Source organism: Vicugna pacos, chromosome 34, assembly GCF_048564905.1.
Source record: "Vicugna pacos chromosome 34, VicPac4, whole genome shotgun sequence".
In the NCBI taxonomy this organism is placed as follows: domain Eukaryota; kingdom Metazoa; phylum Chordata; class Mammalia; order Artiodactyla; family Camelidae; genus Vicugna; species Vicugna pacos.
In genome coordinates, this window is record NC_133020.1 from 22052982 (window position 1) to 22073821 (window position 20840).

The 20840-nt window shown below is 57.3% G+C and overlaps 1 protein-coding gene and 1 long non-coding RNA gene across 2 annotated transcripts; one reads left to right on the forward strand and one right to left on the reverse strand.

The window, feature by feature from the left end:
- Nucleotides 1-1446: 1446 nt before the first annotated feature.
- On the reverse strand, nt 1447-18934 carry ADA2 (adenosine deaminase 2). Its single transcript, XM_072954363.1, has 10 exons — nt 18798-18934; nt 16354-16704; nt 15227-15452; nt 13908-14118; nt 4960-5087; nt 4446-4536; nt 3243-3351; nt 2978-3135; nt 2308-2510; nt 1447-2126 (listed from the first exon to the last, which is right to left on the reverse strand). Exons 2-10 carry the CDS (start codon nt 16658-16660, stop codon nt 2027-2029), a joined length of 1533 nt encoding a protein of 510 aa, XP_072810464.1. The 5' UTR covers nt 16661-16704; nt 18798-18934; the 3' UTR covers nt 1447-2026.
- On the forward strand, nt 8756-10632 carry LOC140691270 (uncharacterized). The gene is made up of 3 exons (XR_012066843.1): nt 8756-8983; nt 9518-9666; nt 9842-10632. It is a non-coding gene; the product is annotated as an uncharacterized lncRNA (long non-coding RNA).
- Nucleotides 18935-20840: the final 1906 nt, after the last annotated feature.

Here is a 20840-nt window from a genome sequence, read left to right on the forward strand (position 1 = left end):
ACAGATAGAGTCCAGAAGTTCAAATCACAGAAAGATGTTTTGCAGACTGAATGCTTTGCTGCAGATTGCCGTCAAAGAAAGAGCAAGCCCCTCCCCCCCACTCCACGTACCCCGTGATTTGGTTTACAAAACTTCAGTTAACAGACAAGTTTTCCCAAAAGGCATCTACGTCAGGGCACTCAGGGAAGTCCCACAGGAGGAGTGAGTGAAGCCAGCTTCACCCCGTGCCCCTGGCAGAGACGTCGCTCAGGCCCGAGGGAGGGCAGCCACGCCCTCCTCGCGAGTCAGGACCTGGCCGTGGGGTGTTTCTGGCTGTCAGCTCGGACTCAGCCTATTGAACCGGCATGAATGCACCAGAGCTGGTTTGTTTCCCAAATCAGGGACCTTATGCTCCCGGGAGACCCCTGTGGCCATGGCAACCTGCTGCAGAAGCCCATTCTGGTAAGTTCTGTTCTCACATTTATTGAATCTAAATCAGCTGAGCTGGGACCGTGTGTCCTCTGCTGGGACCGGGAAGGCGATGACTCAAAGGCCCTTCTAGGGCATCCGGCTCCCTCCAGGTACCAGCCTGTGGTTGAGGACCCTTTCCCAGTCCCAGGGGCCAGTGGTCCCCTCGGGGAGAGGGCTGGCTTCTGCCTGAGGGCTCGGCACGGGGATGGGGTGGGGAGAAGACATTCCTCTTTGGAGGAATTCTTTGGTCTCCTTCACACCCTGGGGTTGGGTGAGGCCAGGGCTGGCCCCTCGCCTGCCCTCGCCCACAGCCCTGGACCTGACCCCACGGGTCTTTTGTTTGGGGTGACTCCGCTCTGCTCCTGCCTCAGCCAGCCCAGCACGCCCAGGTCAGGTCCGTCCTGTCCGCGTCCCCCACTGCGGACCAACCGGCGGGGCCGGGAGCCGGCTCGGGCTTCGCAGTGTGCATGACGGGTCGTCAGTGCCTGTCCGCCTGGAGCTTCTGGTCTGGTGGGACGGAGGCCCCAGAAATACATTCCTAATGGCGGTCGCAGTAGAGTCAGGAAGGAAAAGCCTAGGGTGCCCCGAGGGAGAACGGGGCCTGGAAACCTTTCTGAGACACGGACAGGAAAGCTGCAACCTCTGCCGGCATTCCCGGCAGAGAGCGTGAGGCAGGAGCCGGGTGCAGGGCAGAGCCTGGGACCCGGGGGCAGCCTGGTGCACTAGGGCGCTGGGGGCGGGACGCTGCTGGGGGGCCCGGGCTGACAGGAGGCGACCCCCTGTGGAGACTTCCGGGCTTTGCTAAGTGCACCGCGTTGTAAAGCAGAGCACCCTGGCTTAATTTAGCGCTAAACAGCCGTTGCTCTTTGAAAACAGAGCTGGGGTAGCAGAGAGAAGAAAGGAGAGGTGGGTTAGGAGGCTGTCGTAACTCAGGGAAGAGGCGACAGTGGCTGGAACTGAGCCCAGAGCCGGGGGGGGGGGCGGATCCAAGGGCCCTTCTGATGGGGGGGCAAGAATTTACTGACCATCTCTGCTCTGAGCAGTGGGTGGAGTGGGAGGAGGGGACTTCTCCCAAGATAGGAATGACCAGGGAGAGGCTGGAAGGGCAGCGCTGCACACAGTAGGTCTCCGAGAGTCTGGGAGCCATCCACATGCATCTGACGCTTGGGAATCATCAACAATACGTGGCTTTAAAAAGGAAGGAGCGGACGAGACCACCTAGGAGGATCGTGCAGCGTGAGAGGAGGGAAGAGCAGGAGAGAAGCCAGGACGGGCGAGCCAGCGGACCACAGAGACCAGGCAGAGCCGGAGCCAGTGCAGGGGCCAGAGCCACGGCCAGCGAGGAAGCAGGGGGCCTGTCACTGAGGCTGCGACAGAGGGCATCCAAAGGCGAGTGTGGTCCACGGATGGGGTGTTTCTGGGAGATCCGCAACGTGGCGGCCCCGGGTGACCTTCACAGGTCGGTTCTGATAAAGACACAGAGGTGGAGACCACGCTGGGTTCTAAACGGCCGAGGTGGAGAACGTGAGGACAGTGTAGGGGGAAGCGGAGGCGGAGGGCAGCGGACAGCCTCTTCTCACTCTGGGCCCCTGGCCAGCTCGGCCACAAACTTATGCCATCTCTCCTCCCAGGCTTCCATGGCAACCTTCTTCTCACCCTCCGACAGGGCGCTGTACCTGCAGGAGGAGGGGCGTGCAGGTCAGCCCAGGGTGGGTGGCCGGAGGGGTCTCAGATGCCGGCAGAGCAGAGCACGTCGGTCCCAGCCCGAGAGCAGTGGAGTAAGAGACAACCAGAGGAACCACGGAAACCCTCCAGGCTCCTGCCCCAAACCGAAGACGGAGCGCCCAGGACACTCACTTGAGCGAGTTCATGGCCAGCTGTTTGAGTGTCCTCAGGTCGGCCGTCACCCCGCCGATGCCCATGAAGGCCTCGTAGAAATCGTGGGACAAGCCTTTGGCCCCAAAGGCAGCAGGGTCATCAGAGCTGATCACCATGGGGTACCCAGTGGCCATGAGGACAGCAGCGGGGTGGTTTCTCAGGTCGGACACCAGCTTCAGAACCTGCCCAGTCGGAGGCAAAGGAGAGACAAGCAGATCCATGAAGGGTCGTCACGAGATAGGTGAGACCCAGGGTGTGACCAGCGCCTTTCTGGGTCCGCTAGGGGACAACTTGCAGGCCTCCCCAGGTCCCCGCACCCTAGTTTTCACCAGGGATGTTTGGTGCTGCTTTGAGCAGCTCTCTTGAGCACACAGCCCCAAGCGGCCGTGCAACAGCAGGACCTGTGGTCCCCTGACCCCGTGGTGCCCCCAGTGTCCTTTAGCTCGTCCACAGCTTCGCCACAGGTCCACCCCTGGGGGCCCTCATGACCACGAGTGGTCTAGGCAAAGCTTTTCCTCTGTGACTCTGGATGTGAGGTGGGGGAGGGGTACAGAAAGCAGCAAGAGATGACCCAGGAGAAAATCTGGGAGCCAGGCAGGGGCCGTGGGTGGGGGGCGATCGCCCTGCGCTGGTCCCTGGGCCTGCACACCTGGTTGGAGATGGGGCAGACCTCCACGGGGATGTCTTTCTTCCAGGAGTCAGCCCAGACGGCTGGGTGTTTGCTCAGGGCAAACCCATGGCCGATCCTGGTGGAGTTCAGTAGCAGGGCATCCAGAAGGTTTCCATCTGCGGCAGTTCCTTGCCAGTCTGGGGACAGAAGGGTGGTCTTGAGCAGGATGGATGTGACCCACAGAGGGACGCCGAGGGCCCTGTCCGTCACCCCCCTCCCACCCCTGACGGTGCCCCAGGCTCACCTGTCTCTCCGGCGTGGAAGAAGTAAGGCAGTTTCACGCCGCGCGAGGCTGGGATCATCAAAGCCTCCCTGTAGTAGTACAGCGAGTGGCCCGTGTCCTCGCGCCCCACCTGCAGGACAGGGGAGGGGTCACTGGGGTGCCAGCTGAGCCGCCGGGCCCACAGCCCTCTACCCACCACCACCGCTCCAGGCCTCGGTCACACAGCCTTTTAAGAGTGACCAGTAGCAGGCCTGGGGAAGAAGAGAGGGTGCAGTGTGTTGTTGCCCCGAAACAACTCCCCCCGACTCAGAGGCTGCGCCTCAGATCCCCAGAAGGACTCCAGCCGCCATCACCTTGGGCCCCCAGCCCTGGCAGCTCTGGGCAGAGTCCCTCAGCAGTCACTTCCGTGAAGAACAACTACACCAAAGTCATGCTTTCTAAAGCAGGCTGCACGCCCGGGGCTGGGCAGGAGGGAGCCTTGCGACATAGAGTTTCCATTTCCCAGTTTTCAAGGGAAGAGAGTGGGGCCAGTGATGCACTTTCAGGATCAAACAAGCGTGGGTGTTGAGTGCAGTGAACGGAGGACAGATGGGAAGGAATGCAGGGGCCTGTGAGTGGACCTCTGAGCGCTCCAGCTCCCACTCCCCGCAACTTGTGCGCCCGAGTCCCTGTATGGACCGGTCCACCACCGTCCGCCCTCCTTCTCGGCCCACTGTCAGAACCACACACAGAGGGAAAGGGGGTGGGAGCGACTCCTGTCTCTTTTCTGGAGAGGCGGATCCTTTGAGCAACCCCCAGGGAGCCCAGAAGGACATCCTGGTCCAAAGAAACAGTTCCTTGAGATGCTCTCTCCTGGGAGCCAGGTGGGTCCAAGAGCAGGAGCTGAAGCCCAGTCTGCTGGAATGTGTGCAGATTCTGTGAGAGGGCTCAGGCGTGCCCTTTGGCCAGGCAGCTGGATTCATTGGTGAGGTTACTGAATTGTCACCCAGGGAAGTGTGGCCTGGCTGTGACTGGATGGGGTGGGGGGGCGACCCCACCCCACGATGTGCAGCTTCAGAAGTCTGGATGATGGGGAGGGGCCACTCTCAAACGCTGGTGGGTTTAGGCCTGGCCCCCTCCTCTGCTTCCAGACACTCCTGCAGCCCCTAGTGAGGGTCTCAGTGGAGCTGCCCAGCCCGCCCCAGACAGCTGCCCGCGGGGCCCCTGTAGGACAGAGTCTGCTACCAGATCAAACCCAGCCACCATCCTGGGGAACTGGGCACGAAGTTTCATGGCCGTTTGGACCGATTTTTTGATGCAGGACACATTTTTGGATCTGCGGGAGAGACAGGGAGACGTGGGCCGATGAGGGTGTGTCTGCTGTGATCCAAGGAACCAGCTGCCACTCCCCCAGACCCTCAGTGCAGCCACGAGGCAGAACCTGGCCGCAGACTGAAACGAAGAAGTTGTCTGAACATTCAGGCAAAAACATTAAGCTCATAACTGATCACCAGGCTGAGGCTGATGTGGGGCCACAGTCTGAAGTACCTGGAAAATTGCCAAGCCCTTCATTCCAGCCCAGCTGTGAAGACATGAAGCAGCAGTGATTTCAGGCTGGAGTCTGCACTCCCACCACTGCACACAAAGCCGTGGCACTGGGGCGTGCGGGGGTCTCAGCTCCGGGCCCCTTCTCCTCCTCTGTCCCCGCCCAGCCCAGCAGCTCTGCCCACGACCCAGCCTCACCCATGCTCTGCCTTACCGGTGATCCGAGTAAATGAGTTTGATTCCGATGAACCCAGGATGCTTTTCTGCAAACACTCGAGCCACCTCCTCATACGTCCTCACCGACCACTCTAGGCTGTGAACCGTCCCATTCAGTTCGTACACCTGGGAGAGAAGTGTGGTCTAACCAAACTCAGAGCTGAGCAGAGCGGACCTCCGTCCCCAGCTGCCGACCATCTCCCAGACCAGGATGGACTTTGCAGTTGCTTCCATCAATGCCTTCCACGGCCTCTGAGGTTGATCAGAAGGCCCAGCCCCGCCTGGGGTGATGCTCCCTGGTGCCAAGGGGCTTGGACATCTCCCTCTCATTCATGGCTGGGTTGCTTGCATCTGGAGTGGTGCCTGGCTTGTGGTCAGTGCTCAGTAAATATGTGTGCAGCAAACGAGGAACAGGCCAGCGGAGGAGAGGATGCAAGCCAGAAAGAGTGGTCCAAGAGTCCACTTCCTGGCCCCCAAGGCAGGCCCCTGAGGTGGCCAGAGCCACTAGGAGGGACGCCAAGAATGACATGGTCAGGCAGAGTGGGAAGAGCCAGGGGTGTGCAGCAGGAGAGACAGAGGGAACACATGGGGGGGCAGCCATTTTGCTCGTCCACCTCTGGGGTCCTGCCAGGGGGTCAGAATGTGCTACCCCAAATCTGCCACTTTGCATAAGGATTATTTCGAGCTGAAGGCAATGGAGAAGCGCAAGTGCAGACGGAATTCCGCGCCTCCTCCTGTCTGCCCGAAAGCAGGACATGTATTTCTGTTGGTGACAGCGTCCCCCTTCCAGGAGAACGGCCCTGATCGCTGGAGACGGAAGCTGGGCACCAAGACAGGTCTGAACGGACGAACCTCCTTAAAGTAACCCTCACCTTCGGTTAGTTTCCCCCACACACTCATCTTCCCCCAATTTACTGCTCCTGGAAGCTCAAACCCATTTTCCTGTGTCCTGTCAATTCTCCACTGTTTATCACCATTTGTTAAAACAGTACATAAAACCTGGTCTACCCACTTCTTTGGGTCTTCTTTTCCATGAAGGCCTCCACACACATAATTAAACGTCAACAGCAAATAAAATTTATATGCCTTTTCTCCCGTTACTGTGGCTATTGTCGGTTTAATTTGCAGGCTCCAAGAACAGAACCTAAGAGGGTAAAGGAAAAGTTACTTCTTTCCTTTCCTACTTTACCCAGGACTCTATAAAAGAGCTTTTCCTGTCACTGATCAAGGCACCCTAAGAATGTTCAAATCTTTGATGCTGTACCACAGCAGTTCTCGAAGCATGGCCAGGGAACCCCCGAGGGTCCCCTAGACTTTTGCAGGCTATCTACAAATTCAAAACTCTCTTCTTAGAAATTTTGAGATGTTATTTGTTTTTTTCACTCTCCCTCTCTCATGAGTATACAGAATTTTCCAGAATCTGCATCATATATGACAATATTGCTCTGACAAATAAGTTTGTGTGCTTGTGTAGTCTTGTGTTTTAAACACTTCGCAGTTTTAATTTCTAGTACCGGTTATATTATACAGGATACAGTAGATAAAATCCACATAAACAAAAGCTCTTTGGGATCCTCAAAATTTTTTGAGTGTGAAAGTTTGAGAACCGTTGTATTAATTCAATCCAAAATTATTCCTTGAAGTCATGTTGGCATTACCCAAACGATTTGCAGAAGGGAAGAACAGAAGTCTGCCCAGCGCCCTGACTGCTCTGTCACTACTGAGTCACCTGCCCAGACTCCTCAACCTCCGAGGGTGTGTCCGCGCAGTTTGATCGTCCCACCTCCCCTCTCACAGGACCAGAGTGGGAGCTCCATAAATAAGCCTCAAGACAGGTGCCGTCCACCTGCAGTCTTAAACGTGCTAAGCCCCGGGCGGCGTGTTTCAGGGCACAGACGGGTGTCGGAGGGGGCAGCGGAGCAGTGCTCACAGAACAGAAGGGAGACAAAAGAGGAACCTTAAAAATATATCAACAACTGACAGTTCTGGCTAAAAGAAGACCCCGGGCAGGTTAATCGAGAGCATGCACAGACATGCAAAAGATGCAACCGCAACCAAGGTCTGAGGGGCTGGCCCGCGGCAGCGGTTCCCTCCATGGATGCTGTCACTGGAGAAGCTGGGGCCCTGCTTTCGGGGTTCCCATCCCACTGCCAGCTCCCAGGGCTCGGAGGACAGAACCTCCTGGGGCTGAAGCCACCTCCAGAGGTTTTCCTGGTCTCCAGGCAACCAGTGAGTCACCACTGGGGCTGCCCAGGCCCTGAGCTCCTGGCTAGGACACTGCATTCCTAAGGGGAGCACCTAGGATGGAATCTGAATGCTCAAGAGTCCCCCACTTGCAGGAGCCCAGGAGCAGGAGACCTGCCATGAGGTGAGACCCGCACCCCTCACAGCCTCACAGCCTCACAGCCCGTGTAGGAGAACAGGCTCCGAAGCCAGGTGTCAGAGGAAAGTTCTCAGCTGGTCTGGGGTTCCGGTCAGCTGTGGGGGTTCAGGCCCCAGTGAGATACAATTTATCTCAAAGCAATCATACCTCATAGGGTCGTTGCAAGGATCAAACTGAGTTAACATCTGTAAAGCACTTAGAAATGGCGACTAGTAATAATAGTGTTGTCATTGCCAACCTATCACCAGACGTGGGAGGACAACTCAGATCTGCAGCCCTCCTGGGAAGACGAGTCAGTAAGTCAGACCGGGGCCGGCTGTAGGCACCGACGGGCGCCTGGGGGTCATGGAAGACTCAGGGCACAAACGCTGCTCTGTCCCTGCAACAAGCTCCCTCGAATTAAAAACACAGCAGACTCAACTTGGGTCGTCTCAGTTTTCACGTGTCGTGTGAGTAACCGTAAATTTGTGGACAAGTTACTCAAACTGCATGCCACTTTCATAAGCCAATGTAACTCCTGTTGTCTAAGAGATCATGGAATTATAGAATTTTGAAGCTGGAAGGAACAAAAGGGAAGTCTGGGGCACAGCGGCTGAAGGTCACAGTTAGAAGCTGGGACTCAGAAGTTCCGACTCCCGGTGCAATTAGCTCTCACCACTCCAGCTTTAGTCACTTAACAAGCAAACGCTTTCTATCAATCTCATTTAATCCTCAAAACTGCACTGCTAGGTAGGTCTCATTTTACAAAGGAGGACTTGAGGCTTCAAAGGGGTACGAACCTCAGCCCTCTCCCTGGCTGGAGAGGGGGGTGGAGGTGCACTGAGCTTACACCTGGGCAGACTAATTAAGTCAGCATCCCCGGGGTAGGGCCCGTTTTTCAACTTCCCCAGGTGATTCTCACATATAATGCACACTGGGCTGAAGAGCGCCTTTTTTTGTCGACTTCACAGACTTGCCAACGACACAATTACAGCCCAACGTAGCTGGGCAAGTGCTGCTGTCAGGACGCTGCAAAGTGACAACAGTGGCATGAAACACGGCCGCTGCTGCAAACAGCCAGGTGGAATTTTTAACGAAGAATCCAGGAAAAAAGCGTAGGGGTGGGGGAGCAGGAGGACTGCTTGTCACACCAGTGACAGCTACCAAGAGATGGGAAGCAGCATCACGGGCTCCCTTTGCCCCCGATGTGTCCACACCCCCGCCCCCCAGGCCGCCCACGGGGAAGTGCCCGCTGGGGAGCCCCTGCGGATAATCCTCCGGGGTCTCGGAGCAGCTCCACCCTGCAGGCTGGCCCGACCCAGTCCCGGCCTCCGATTCCGGCTGGGGGAAGGGATGGGGCCCAGGAGATAAGACCCGCCCAGCAACTGTTGCTAAGGGCGAGTGGCCTTTGTGATGGAGCGTTAGTGACACAATAGGAGGCAGGGCAGCCAGGATAGTCCATCAACACCATCCCAGGCCCTGAATTAGCCCCGCAAGCAGGGCGGGGGGGGGGGAGGCCGCGGGCTCAGAAAAGAATTCCAGGGCAGACGCTTTAGTTGTTCATGTGCCGGTGGCTCCCCGGCTCCGGCTCTTGGGGGCGCGCGGCAAAGACCCTCTGCGGCTGGAGGCCTTTGTTCCAGGGTCAGACCAGAACAAACGGGCAAGTCCCATCCCCCTCCCCCTTCCAGGAAGGCGGGCTGGGGGCCGGAGGGGGTGGGGAGGGGAGAGGCGGCCGGGCAGTCCCGGGGTGGGCCCCGGGGCCGCGCCCCCGCGAGGCGCGGCGAGCAGGGCCGGGGGAGGCTCTCCGCCCCTCCATCCTCGCCGCCCCCAAAGCTCCCGCCCCTCCCCGCAAGGAGCCGCAGGGCCGAGACCGCGGGCACGAAGTGCCGGCAGGAAGCGACCCCCAGGCCCGGGAGCCCCTGCCCGCGTGGCCCCGGCCAGGCTCCTTGGCCTCCCGCGCCCCTGCTCCCTCGTCTGTAAAACGCAGGTCGTGAGGCCCAAATGCGACAAAGCGCTTTGAAAAGGCCTTTCTCACAGCGTGGTCTGGGGCATCAGAACCGCGGCCGGCGGCGGTGGGGAGCGGGTGTAACTCGGCAGCTTCCGGGCCCAACCCGGGACCCCAGACTGGGAGTCCCGGGCAGTCGGGTCCCGACCGCAGCTCCGAATTGTTCACCTGTGCACCCACCGTCCACAGGCGTGACTGTCACTCCTGGAGCCCTGGAGGACACCGGCCACTCTGAAAGGGCTCACTGTCTAGCCGGGGCCGCCCCTGCCCTGTGGGGACAACGCAAAGGTGCTAGAAGGACCGGGATTCGGGAGGAGGAACGCGGTCCCAGGACGGGGGTGAGGCGGGCCTGAGCCCGACGCGGGCGAGGATGGGGCGGGGCCCAGGCTGGGGGAGAGGAGGGGCTTCCAGGCCAAACCCGGGAATGGTGGCTCCGGGAAACGCCCTGCCCTCCGCCCTCCACAGGCCGGGCCGGCGCCAGCTCACCTCTAACTGAGAGTCTTCTCTTAACAGAAGGTGGATGGACCCTGTCTTTGCTTTTAATTTGTGCCCTTAGTCACTCTGCTCGCAAAACCGATGAAGCACTGAGGGGCAAAGGTCAGACCCGCTCCCTCTGCCCAAGAACTCAGAAATGCACGTCTGTGCTCTGTGTTAAGCCCGCAAAGGGCATCGGATCCTGGGGGAGAGGCACACCCTCCCCTGGGCCCACCTTGAGGAGGTGTTAGCACGTCCAAGGACGAGGGCGTCAGTCCAGGACGCAGAGCAAGGAGAGGCAGAACCCGGGACCCCGGCAGCGTCGTCTGAGGTGGAAAGAGAGGCCCTGACTCAAGCAGGGAATGGCTGGTTCTCGGGGAGGGGAGAGGAGCGTCCTCCAGGACAGGGCCCTCCAACCCTGTAAGTCACGCTGGAGTTGGTCTAGGGTCTCAACCAGGATTTTAAAACGTATCAGACTCCGAATCCAAACATACTGGAGTTGCTGTATATGGCGTGGTTTGCAGAAGCATTTCATAGATGTGTAATCTTTGGTCATCAATTTATTCTGGTACTTCTTTCCCCTGGGGAAAGGGTGGTAGCCTTTAGCAGATTTTCCAAGGTTAAGGACTCCTGTAGAACCTCGGCAGGGCTCTGGTTCCCCAAGGCCTCTCTGGCTATAATCTGGCTTCAGGAGAAGATAGGCTTTGCCTTCAAGAGAAAATTTACTCATCAGGAAGCACAGGTGCCTGGTCTGACTGATTATTTTATCTGAAAACTGCATCCTGACTTTCTTGTTTGTACAACTGTCTCTCATAAATCTGGTCAATGTGTGTCAGTCCTCTGGAGCCCTGTTACTTTTGGATGTACAGACAGTAAAATTTCTCAGCTTGTAAAGACTACAGAATATGATAACAACCAAATACTGCCACCCTGTGGGCCCTGCCACGGACTCACAGTCGGTCACCAAGGCCTTGGAGCACTCGAGAATTTGGACCAATAGTCAGACCAATGTGGGTAGCGCAGGGGGAGTGTTCTCAGCTGGACATAACATCCACTCCCATGAAACACGCAGGCAACAGTGCGTAGCCTCGTCAGATAACACCCACGCAAACAGTCCAACCTCTGTAATCCAATCAGCTCTTTCTCAACTGTAGCCCAAGGCCAGCTCCACCTGTGTATGGGTGTTGGCGCCACAGCTCATGGGGCTCCCGCACCAAGGGGTCCACCCCAGCCATTTGACCCACTCCTCTGCAAAAGGCCTTGGGTCCCCAGCGAGGGGTCCAGCCAAGGGACCCAGGCCTTTCCATCAATCTTTAACTCGTTAATCAGCCTGACTGTTGCCCCAGGCAATTGCTGGTGGGGTTACTCAGTGTAACCCCTACCTTCTGGCCTTTAAATTTCTCCAAACTGGAATAAATAGAAGGGACTTGTTTGGGGCCCTTTTATGTTGCCAGGAGCCAGTAGGGGTCCCTGTGGCCCACCCAACCTTAGGCAGTACTGTATCAGAACCTTTGTTTTAACGCCATCAATGTCCGTTTTATTCAGACCATTTAATAACCATCTCAAGATTTCCACCCTGCTGGGACAAGTCCTGCAACTTCCCTTACTGATGCTTGAGAAACGTTCCCCTTGTTGGAAAAGGTTCCCTGACTTTTCCCTTCCTCCGGCTCCCTTGTTAATTAACTGAATGTTTTCCATTAGCGTCTGTAAGACCCAGGAGGGGAAGACAGACCACAAATCCCCCCAGCCATTGTGTGTGTTTGAGTTAAGGTTCCCTTGCTTTGAATCCACCTTTAGTTTGACTTTAACATTGGCACCAATAAAACAGGTGTTTACAATGAGAGCTGTCTGAAAAAGTTACCAATTTTGAAGTTTTTCCGGTTCAGAGGATCCATCCTCTGGCCCTTCATCTTAATAGCGACTCAAACCAACAAGGCTTTCTTTATGGCTGAAACACGGACAAAGGAGGTGTCCCCGGAGAGTGCAAAGGACGCAGCCTCACCAGATCCAGAATGTTCCCTCTCAAGGATGGTCTAAGGGCATTCGCTCACAGGTGAAGGCTGGGATGACAGCCCCCTGGTGGATGGGGACCCCTGGTGACTAACTCTCCTGAGAGCCGGCGGAGCTGGACAGAGTGCCAGGTGCAAGTCCAAGCTGTCACCTGTGCCTCTGACCCGCCGGCCACAGCCCGGAGCCCCAGTCCAACCGGCTCTAGTCTAGACTGGCTGCGAAAGCACTGGTACTTGCACCTCCCAGATGACAGAGACCAGAGCGAGTGTCCTCACTGGTCGATAGCCAAGCTCTCAAGACACAGAACAGGACGGAAGGAGAAGCAATGAGGCTGCTGGTTTTCGTCCTTATGACACAAAGATTAGTGGCATCTCTGGGAGGCAAGGCCCAGCGGGCCAAGCATTCTCTATCCGGTTTACCAACTGTGGACCCTAAGGCCACAGAACCAGCTCCACAAATATTCTGTCCTGCTAATCCAATTTTAGAAAAGAGAAAAAGGACTCCCAGCCCTCCAGTTTCCAGCAGACCCAGCAGGCAGAGATCAGGGAGACTGACTGATGCAGTAAACAAGGACTCTCGCCTTCCGCTGTCCCAGGACCCCTGAGCTGCAGTGGCTTCGGGGCCAGGAGGACCAGCCAGTAAAGCTGGATCCAGCCGCCTGCCCCAGTCGTTGGGGAGGCAGAAATCTTCCTCTCCCTTCTAGTTCTAGGTCCTTCTGGCTGGTCTAAGAATTAAATTGACCTGAGACATGAACAGGAGAAAACCAAGCAAGCAAACGTTTAATAACACCTCTGCGCGGGAGAGACCCAGGAAAACTGAGACTGACCGAGGCGGCCGCCGCCCCCACCTTCAACACCATCTTCAGCTAAAGACTAAAGGGGACGTTGAGGCGGGAGGTCTGAGACTTCAAAGGGGAGGAAGGCAGTTCACAAGGAGATAAAAAGCAAATGTTTGGTCAACAAATGTTCTCTGGGACAGCGGGGCTCAGGGAGGACTCAGGTCTCCAGGCCCAGGCCCTGCTGCCCCCTCACCCCAGGCCACATTTGGAGGACAGCTCTGCTAAAGGCACCCCTCACGGAGCAGGCCCCAGCCTCGATTCTTCTGGGCACTTGTGGTGAAGGTCAAGGCTCTTCCTGGTCTCTCAGGCCCTGACTGTTTTGGCTCGAGATAATCCACGAACCAGAGACATGCTGGGTGGGAGGCTGCGCTCCCCTGCATGCAGGGCGAGGAGAGCTCTACCCAAAGGACGCTGAAAACCTTTAACCCAGGGGAGGGTATAGCTTTAACAGTAGAGAGCATGCTTAGCTTGCACAAGGTCCTGGGTTCAATCCCTGATACCTCCGTGCAAAAAAAAGGTCTGGTCTGCGTAGTGAACAGAAATAAATCTAATATTTCTAAAGAACAAAACAAAACAAAAAACTAACACATCACACTCTTGTGAGCCCCCCTAAGCTGCCTCTCACACAACAGCCCACCCCCTGGCTCCCCCAGACTCCTCTGGGAAGTCCTCAGAGACCAGAGGGTCTGGAAGGACCCACCCTGAGCAGTGCCTGACCCACCGGCCCCTCCCGGGATGCCTCCGCCAGCTGGAGCCCACGCCCCTCCAGCTGAAGTCTGCAAAGACCCTGTCGCCCTTTGCTTCGGGTGAAAATGCAAGGACTAGTCAGCGACTTTTTTCATATTTTGACATTTGGGGTATTTTTGGACTCTGCCTGATCTTTTCCCATTTCTTTCTCCTTGACCTTTCTTCCTCAAAATCAAATCAGCGAAGCCGTCTCTTACCTCCCTGGATGATTTCAGGGCCCCTTTCTCAGCTTATTCTGGAAGAGGCCCCCCTCCTGCCCCCACCCCCCCTCATCCAGGGACACCCCTCCAGTGGCCTCACCTCAAGCTTCTCTCCCAAGCAGCTCTGCTTCTGGTGAATCGCCCCTGGGCAGCCACCTCAGGCCCCCTGCCTCTACCCCCACCCCCTGCACCCTCCAGCTCAGCTTTCCTTGCTCCTGTGGCCCCCGGGAAGCCCAGGGCCCCTCAAGGTGAAGCCATACTGGCTGGGGTGCCCCTGGCCCTGCTGGAGCAAGGGGACAGGGCAGCTCACCGGGAACAGCGTGGTCCTGAGCTCCAGGTAGAGCACGTTGTCCTGGTAGAACTCCTCCAGGCCGCGGAAGATATAGTCTCTGAACACCGGTGCATGGTTCACGAGGCCGGAGAGCGACAAGAAGATGGTTTGAAACTTGGCCCAGACCATGTCTTGGTTTGCATAGGTCACCTGGGGGCTCTCGGTCACAAGGGTGAAACTTCTCAGCAGGCTGCTGGGACACAAAGAGGGCGGGGGCGTGCTGCAGGCCATGCCTCCAGGGCCCACAGGACTCGGGCCCCCTGACTTCTCCCACCCGGAAGCCAGCAGGGAGGAGAGGCCAAGGGAAGCTTCCGGGCTCCTGGATGGAGGCCCCCTGCCCCAGGACCCGCCGTGTGCTCCCCAGGAGACAGCTCGCGGGATGTGCTCTCCTGTTCCCTGGGCCTCTTAGCCGGGCCGACTCCCCGGAAGTGACGTCCCAGACCAAGCTCTCCTTGGAGAGTGTTACACACTGGGTTGTGTCCCCAGAGTTCTTATGTTGAACCCTAACTCCCAGTGTGACTAAGTGTGGAAGTGGGGCCTTTAAGGAAGTAACTAAGGTCAAATGAGGTCATTGAGAGTGGAGCCTGAGACCCCAGGAGTGCACCCAGCCAAGGAGGGAGGCCTGGGAGGGCCTGCCTGCACCCTGGCCTTGGACGTCAGCTCCCAGAGCTGTGACCAAGCGGATTCCTATTGTTTAAGCTGCCGGTCTGTGGTGTTCCATCTCGGCCGCCCCAGCCGACCAGCACGGGGGCTCAGATGGAGACCACTCCGGACTCGGCAGGGTGGGACCCAGCTCACATCCCTGGTGAGCTGCTCTCCGGCTGCACGGCCTCGGTAACCTCCTTAACCACGCTGAGCTGCGTGTTCTCCTTTGTAAAGGAAATACTTCGTGAAAGCCCGCTGTGGCTGCTTGTCCGACTGTAATAAACATTATGTGTGATGTTACTGTGCCTTTTGTTAGGAAGCTGCCCATCGTGTTTTCAAGCTGTTTCATTTACCACTGGGCTCTCAGGGCCCCAGGAAAGGGGACCCTCTTCTTCCTGGTCCTACTGAGGGTCTGGACAAATCCCATTCAAAGCAGCAGCTGTGTTGCTGATCAAATCGGATTTTAAACATACCAGGAGCTCGCTGTGGACAGGAAAGGTGTTGAGTGCCTTGGTGAAGCAAATCTCACAAAATTAAGAGAAAGCCTCGTGATATTTTTAAGGCCAGATGTTTATGTAAGGGTCTGTCCCTGGGAGACGCCACACGCCTCCCCCACCTGCAACAGGTGCTCGAAGCCCTCCTCCCGAACCCACCTCTGGTCAAACTCAGTGACGTTCTGCAGCCCCTTTCGAACTTTCTCCAGCAAAACCCACTCGGAACATTCTGCCGGCTCCGGTTTCGGGGGGCTTGGGTGAGCAAATCTGAACAGCATGGTCCCTTTCCGGGTGTGGCAGAAGTAGCAGTGGGGCCTGTAGGTGACATTTTTCACCAGCCAGTCCATACTCACGATGCCAAAGTTGTGGACGTGTAAGGCCGCCCCTGAAAGAAAGGAGGGCGGAGGGTGGAGTGAGCTGGTGGGCCCAGACTTAGGGGCTGGGGGGCTGAGAGGGCAGTGGAGACAAGAAAGGGGACACACAGGGTTTGCAGTTTCTTGGCAACCCAGGACCCTGTCCTCTGCAGCTCAGAGCTCGCCCGTCTGCCTGTGTCCTCCAGGGCACCCGCTAACTTCTGGCTCAAGGTTAAGAGTTAGAAGCCCTGGGTGGTCTCAGTCCAGAGAGGCCACACCACCGGAGGCTTGGAATCCAATGCGTCTGGCTCTGCACTGGGAACCCCACCTCCAGAGGCTGCAAGGAAAGGAGTGACAAGGGCCCCGCCCGCCCTCCCACGGCGGGTCCCGCCGTGTCCTGGTTCTCTCACCCCGCTCCCCCAGGCCCCACCGGCCGCCTCATGCTTCCTGCAGGCTTCGCCATTTGAGGCCCCTTGTGGTCTAAATCTTATGTTCTCCATCAGCTCCTCACAGCTTTTACACTCTGATATCTGCAATACTAAAAACAAAAGTAGGAAAGTCCTTAAAGCGGCAAACTGCTGTTTCTGTGTGCAGGACGGTAATCACTCTACTGTTCACAGCAATGTGTTGATGCTACAGCCATAAACTACAGGAAGCGCATTCCTCCAGCACGTGTCCTGTTAGGTAGCTTAGCCCCTGGAGAAGGCTAGAACGGTTCTCGGGGTGACGGTTCCCAGCCCCTCCAGGAGTGACTGCCGGCGCCCGGGCCCGTTCCCTGCCGTCTCTGAGGCCGAGGCCCCCGGAGTTCAGGGCTGGCGTCCTCCGGGGCGCGCAGCAGCCGGCGGAGTCTCTGCCCCACGTCCGCCGGGCCCGCCGGGCCCACGTTCAGTGCCCCCATCTTCCACGCCCTGAGGACCCCCCCCCCACCGCTACCTTTCGGCATCTTCTGCAGGACCCGGAACACCGCACTCCGCTCCACGAGGCGCTTGGCCTGGAAGAAGTGCATGCTGGGCGGGAAGGTCCTGGTCTGCGCCGCCTCCCGCATCTCGGCCTCCTTGAGGGCCCGGAGCCTCTGGTCCGCCAGCTGCTCCTCCTCCTCCAGCACCAGCAGGCCCCCCACCCGCATCGCCTTCTCTCGCGTCAGCAGCTGGTCCCGCGCTGGGTCTCCGGACGCAGCCGAGCCGAGGGCAGACACGGCCAGGGCCAGCAGCAGGGAGGGCAGGGCGCGTGGCGCCGGCATCCGGATGCCCGAGAGGGGGCCGCTCAGACGGAGACCCGGGCAGGCTGGGTGCGAAATGTGCAGGGTTAGGCGCGGAACTGAGCCCCTCCTCGCACCCTGCTAGACTACGCTTCTCCGAGACCCCAGAGAGGGAGCCTATGGCTACAGACAAGGAGGGTCCCGCAGCAAAGGTCACTGTGAGGCCTCCCAGCCAGGAGCTTGTCCTCAGCAAGGCCTGCTCATCATAGAGGAAGACACTGCAACCAGGTTGTTAGTGTTTCACTTTCAAATATCACCAGAGCAGAGGGTATAGCTCACCGGAGAGGGCGTCTTAGCAGGAGGCCCTGGGTTCCATCCCCAGTACTTTCATTAAAGCAACTATATAAATAAGTAAATAAATAAACCTAGTTACCCCCCAAAAAAGACCAACAAACTTTAAAATTTTTAATACATGTATATGTAGCCAGAGAGCAGAGGATCGAGGCTCATGGAGAAACATGACAAAAAACAAAAAACAAAACCAAAACTAACACAGAAGGAACTAGTGCAGGAAATGAAAGTTCAGTAGAAGTGTAACTAATATCCTCACAGAGACGAGAAGAGACGTGTCCATGAAACAGGAACAAGGCGGTGTAGAAAAGCAGGATGAGAGAGCGCTTTTACAAACTGAACACACGAGCGCTGGAAGGTTTTAAGTGTGCCAGCAACGTTAAGAGATGGAACTGAAGAAACCGTTTTAGAAAGTAGGTCAAAGTAGGAGAGAAGGAGATGAGACAGTTACTGGTTCAGGAAGTCCAACCCCCAGATCACAGACATTCCAGAAGGAAAAAGAAAAGCTGGGGGGAGGAAAAGGAAATAAGTCATACAAGAACCTGTCCCAGAACGGAGACCCGCGGCCCTGCAGGAGTTCCAGAGAACCAGCATCAGAGGTTCTCGAAGCTTCCCGAGGGCAGCTGCCCAGGCTGGCCGTGCGCCGGGATTCAGGGAGGAGGGAGGGACCCCCCTGCATGTGGCACCTGAACTGTTTGAATCACACCTGGGGTTGCCTTCTGCACACGGGACAGTGTGACACTTTCCACCAGAAAGAACCTGGACGGTTCATGAGGAGGCCCCAGGCACAGCCCCATATTACCACATCTTTGTGAGACTTTGGGCAAATCACCGCATGTCTCACCTGCAAAAAAACGTGAACTGGACGAGACCAGTAGTTCTTGAAATGTGATATGTATGGAAAAAAATCTAAAAGAAAGTTAATTTTTTGTTTGCTTTTTTTGGGAGGTGGTAATTAGATTTATTTATTTTTAATGGAGGTACTGGAGATTGAAACCAGGACCTCGTGCAGGCTAAGCACACACTCTGCCACTGAGCTATATCCTCTTCCCCAAAGCAAGTTAATTTAAAGAATAATATTAAGTAAACAGAGATACAGGGACATGACAAACATGGAATGTGTGGTCATCTCTGGGACATGTCATATCCAGGGTTAGCATTCAGTTATTCTGTGTATCTTTTTTATTCAATTATTTCATCAGACTCCAGGAGGGAGTTTTAAGGAACCAGATGGCCGTTCCCTGGGCCGGCGGTGTGGCAGCCTGAATCTGAGGGTCCCTGTGACCTCACCTGGTCCTTGAACCTCTCCTCAGAGGACAGTGTCTACCAAAAGTGAAATCTCTGGGCAGGAAGACGTCACGGTGCCATCTCCCCTGCCCCCATGGCATCCTCCAGCAAGGGCCCTGCCCCTTGTCCCCTCTCCCCAGTGACCTGTAACACGGGCCACCAGCCTCCAAAACCTCGCACTCCATCCCCCTGAGGGCCCCCGAGCATTGTGTGGCCGGCAGCTGGGGCTCCTCCTGGCTGCCAGACAGAAGTGTGTCCGGAGCCGGTTGGCCCGGCCCAGCCACGCAGGAGGGAACACCAATCGTCCCTGCCACCTGCCTGAGGTGTCACTTCACCTCCTCTTGCTCCCAGGCCTCGCTTTTGCTTCTAAAAGAAGGTGCATGAGAACTCGACAAATACACTCATCTACTTCCAGATGGAGGAAGGAACTTGCACGTCTGTGCCTTTGAGGGAAGTCCCCAGGCCCAGAGCCCCTTGTCACACCTACCGGAAGGGCCCCCCGGTGAGCGACAGCGCGCCCCCCCCCCACCTAGGCCATTACCTCGAGCGGCTCCGGAGGCTGTGACCGCTGGCTGGTACCCCCGCCGCTCTGCTGGGGGCGGGCGGCGGGCCCTTCACTTTCCCGGGTGGTTTCACTTCCCCTGGCCCGGGGGCCTCCGAGCGCGGGTCCGTGTGCGCGCGGTACGCGCCTGTGTCTGGGGTTATCTGCGTCGTCAGGTCCTGCGAGTCTGTGGGCTGTGCTCCTTCACAGGGAGGTTGGAAGTGGCTGTGTCGTGGGTTTTGTAGGATCCAGAACACAGTTCTGGGCCGCACGGACCACCAGGAGGCACTCCAGAACCGGCTTGTGAACTGTGGGAAGCGCCCCCGCAAAAGCAATGGTGAATTGTGGGCCAACCCACTGGATGGAGGGGGACAAGCAGAGGTAATGACAGGTAAACATTTCTGGGGGACTCGGGGACGTGGGGACAGGACAGCGGAGGGGCGGGAGGTGGGGACCTCAGGGGCTGTGGGGAGCGGCGGGAAGGCGGGGGACAGCGGCTCCAGCAGGGAGAGTGGAGTGGACGCAGCACTGGTGCCGGCGGTCGAGGTCAGGCCTGGCCACGCAGAGCTGTGTGGCCTCGGCCATGGCACTGGAACTCTCTGTACTGCAGTCTTCTGGGCTGAAAATGAAGATGACAAAGCAGGGCTGCCCGGCTGCCCTGGGGCTTGGTGCGGAGGGCCTGCCTGGAGCAGAACACGGTCTCAGTACTGCCAGTGATACTACTACTGGAAGTCAATACTGTGACACACCCGTGGTCACCAGTGCAGCCTCCGTGTCACACAGACAGTCCACGGGCTGCCCCGCCGCCCACCCTCCCAGCCCTCCCACTGCCTTCTGCCCCAGGTCACACACAAATCCACATCTGCAACTCCAGGACCCTTGTCACCACTCCAAGAAGTAAGAGGGCCATCGGCGTACGGAGCAAGAAGAAATTCAAAAGTGAAAACAGACTGGAATTAGGAACTCCCTGATCAAGAGTAATTTTTTTGTTAATTAGAGGAATCAGAAGGACAACCAAGTAGTAAAGAAAAGCTAGGATTAAAGCCGGCGGTCGGAGGGCAGGCCGCCGACTCTGAGCAGCACTGGTCTGAAGGTTGAAAAAACACCAGGGCAGGGCTGAAGACGAAGCTTTTCTGTCCTAAAGCTCTGGTTAAAAGTAGGGCCTAGTTTTCACATCTCAAAAGCTTGGCTCTGGGGCCTGCACTCGGCCAGCCGTGGGGCTGCAGAACCCGCGTGCGCTGGGGGAGCGGGGACTGGCCGCGGGCCTGACAGAGCCGGTACGGGGCAGCTGGGCAGGGTCAGACGCGGGGGTCCCCGCTGAGGTGCCCGCAGCCCTGCCTGCACTCACTCCTCACACGGCTCTTCAGTCCCCCCTGCCCGCAGCTAACCTGCTCCTTCTGGCAGGTCTTTCCTCCAGAGGTCCCGCCTCTGAAGTGTCCCTTCTTGTTGACTGAGGACTGAGGAACCAGTGACCAAACTTGCAAGGAATGGGGTCCTCAGAGAGCTGGTCGAGCGTGCTCTGGGTTGGGGCGCATTTGTAAGTGCACGGACTGACTTCAGCATGGTGGCAGGCCAGGCCCGTAGATTACCCCGGCTCCCCTCCTGAAGCCACTGAATGACAGCGAGAGACGTTGTCGTGGTTTTAAGCATGTATTCACCAGGATGAAGAAAACAGGAATGGGGGAAACAGCGAAATGTTTTGGAAGCTGGAAGACAGATGAACAAGTGCTGAAAACTTGGAAGTCTCAGAACAGCCGAATCTGTTTTCTCAGCAGCGAGGCCAACAAAAAACCCAGCTGCCTCCGAAAGTAGGGGTGCAAATGGGTCCCAGACCGGGGGGGGGGGGCAGGGGCAATGCAGATCCTTTCAAAGGAGAACAGCCAAGCAAGTCAGACCATTCAAAGCAAAACATCCAGAGCCTCGGACAGCCTCCCACTGTCCCTTCCGCAGAGCACCCCAGGCCCGTTTTCGGAAAAGGTGGCTGTTTCTGGCCTCCGTAAGGACAGGGGTGCCACACTAAAAACGAAGGTGTTACTGAGATTT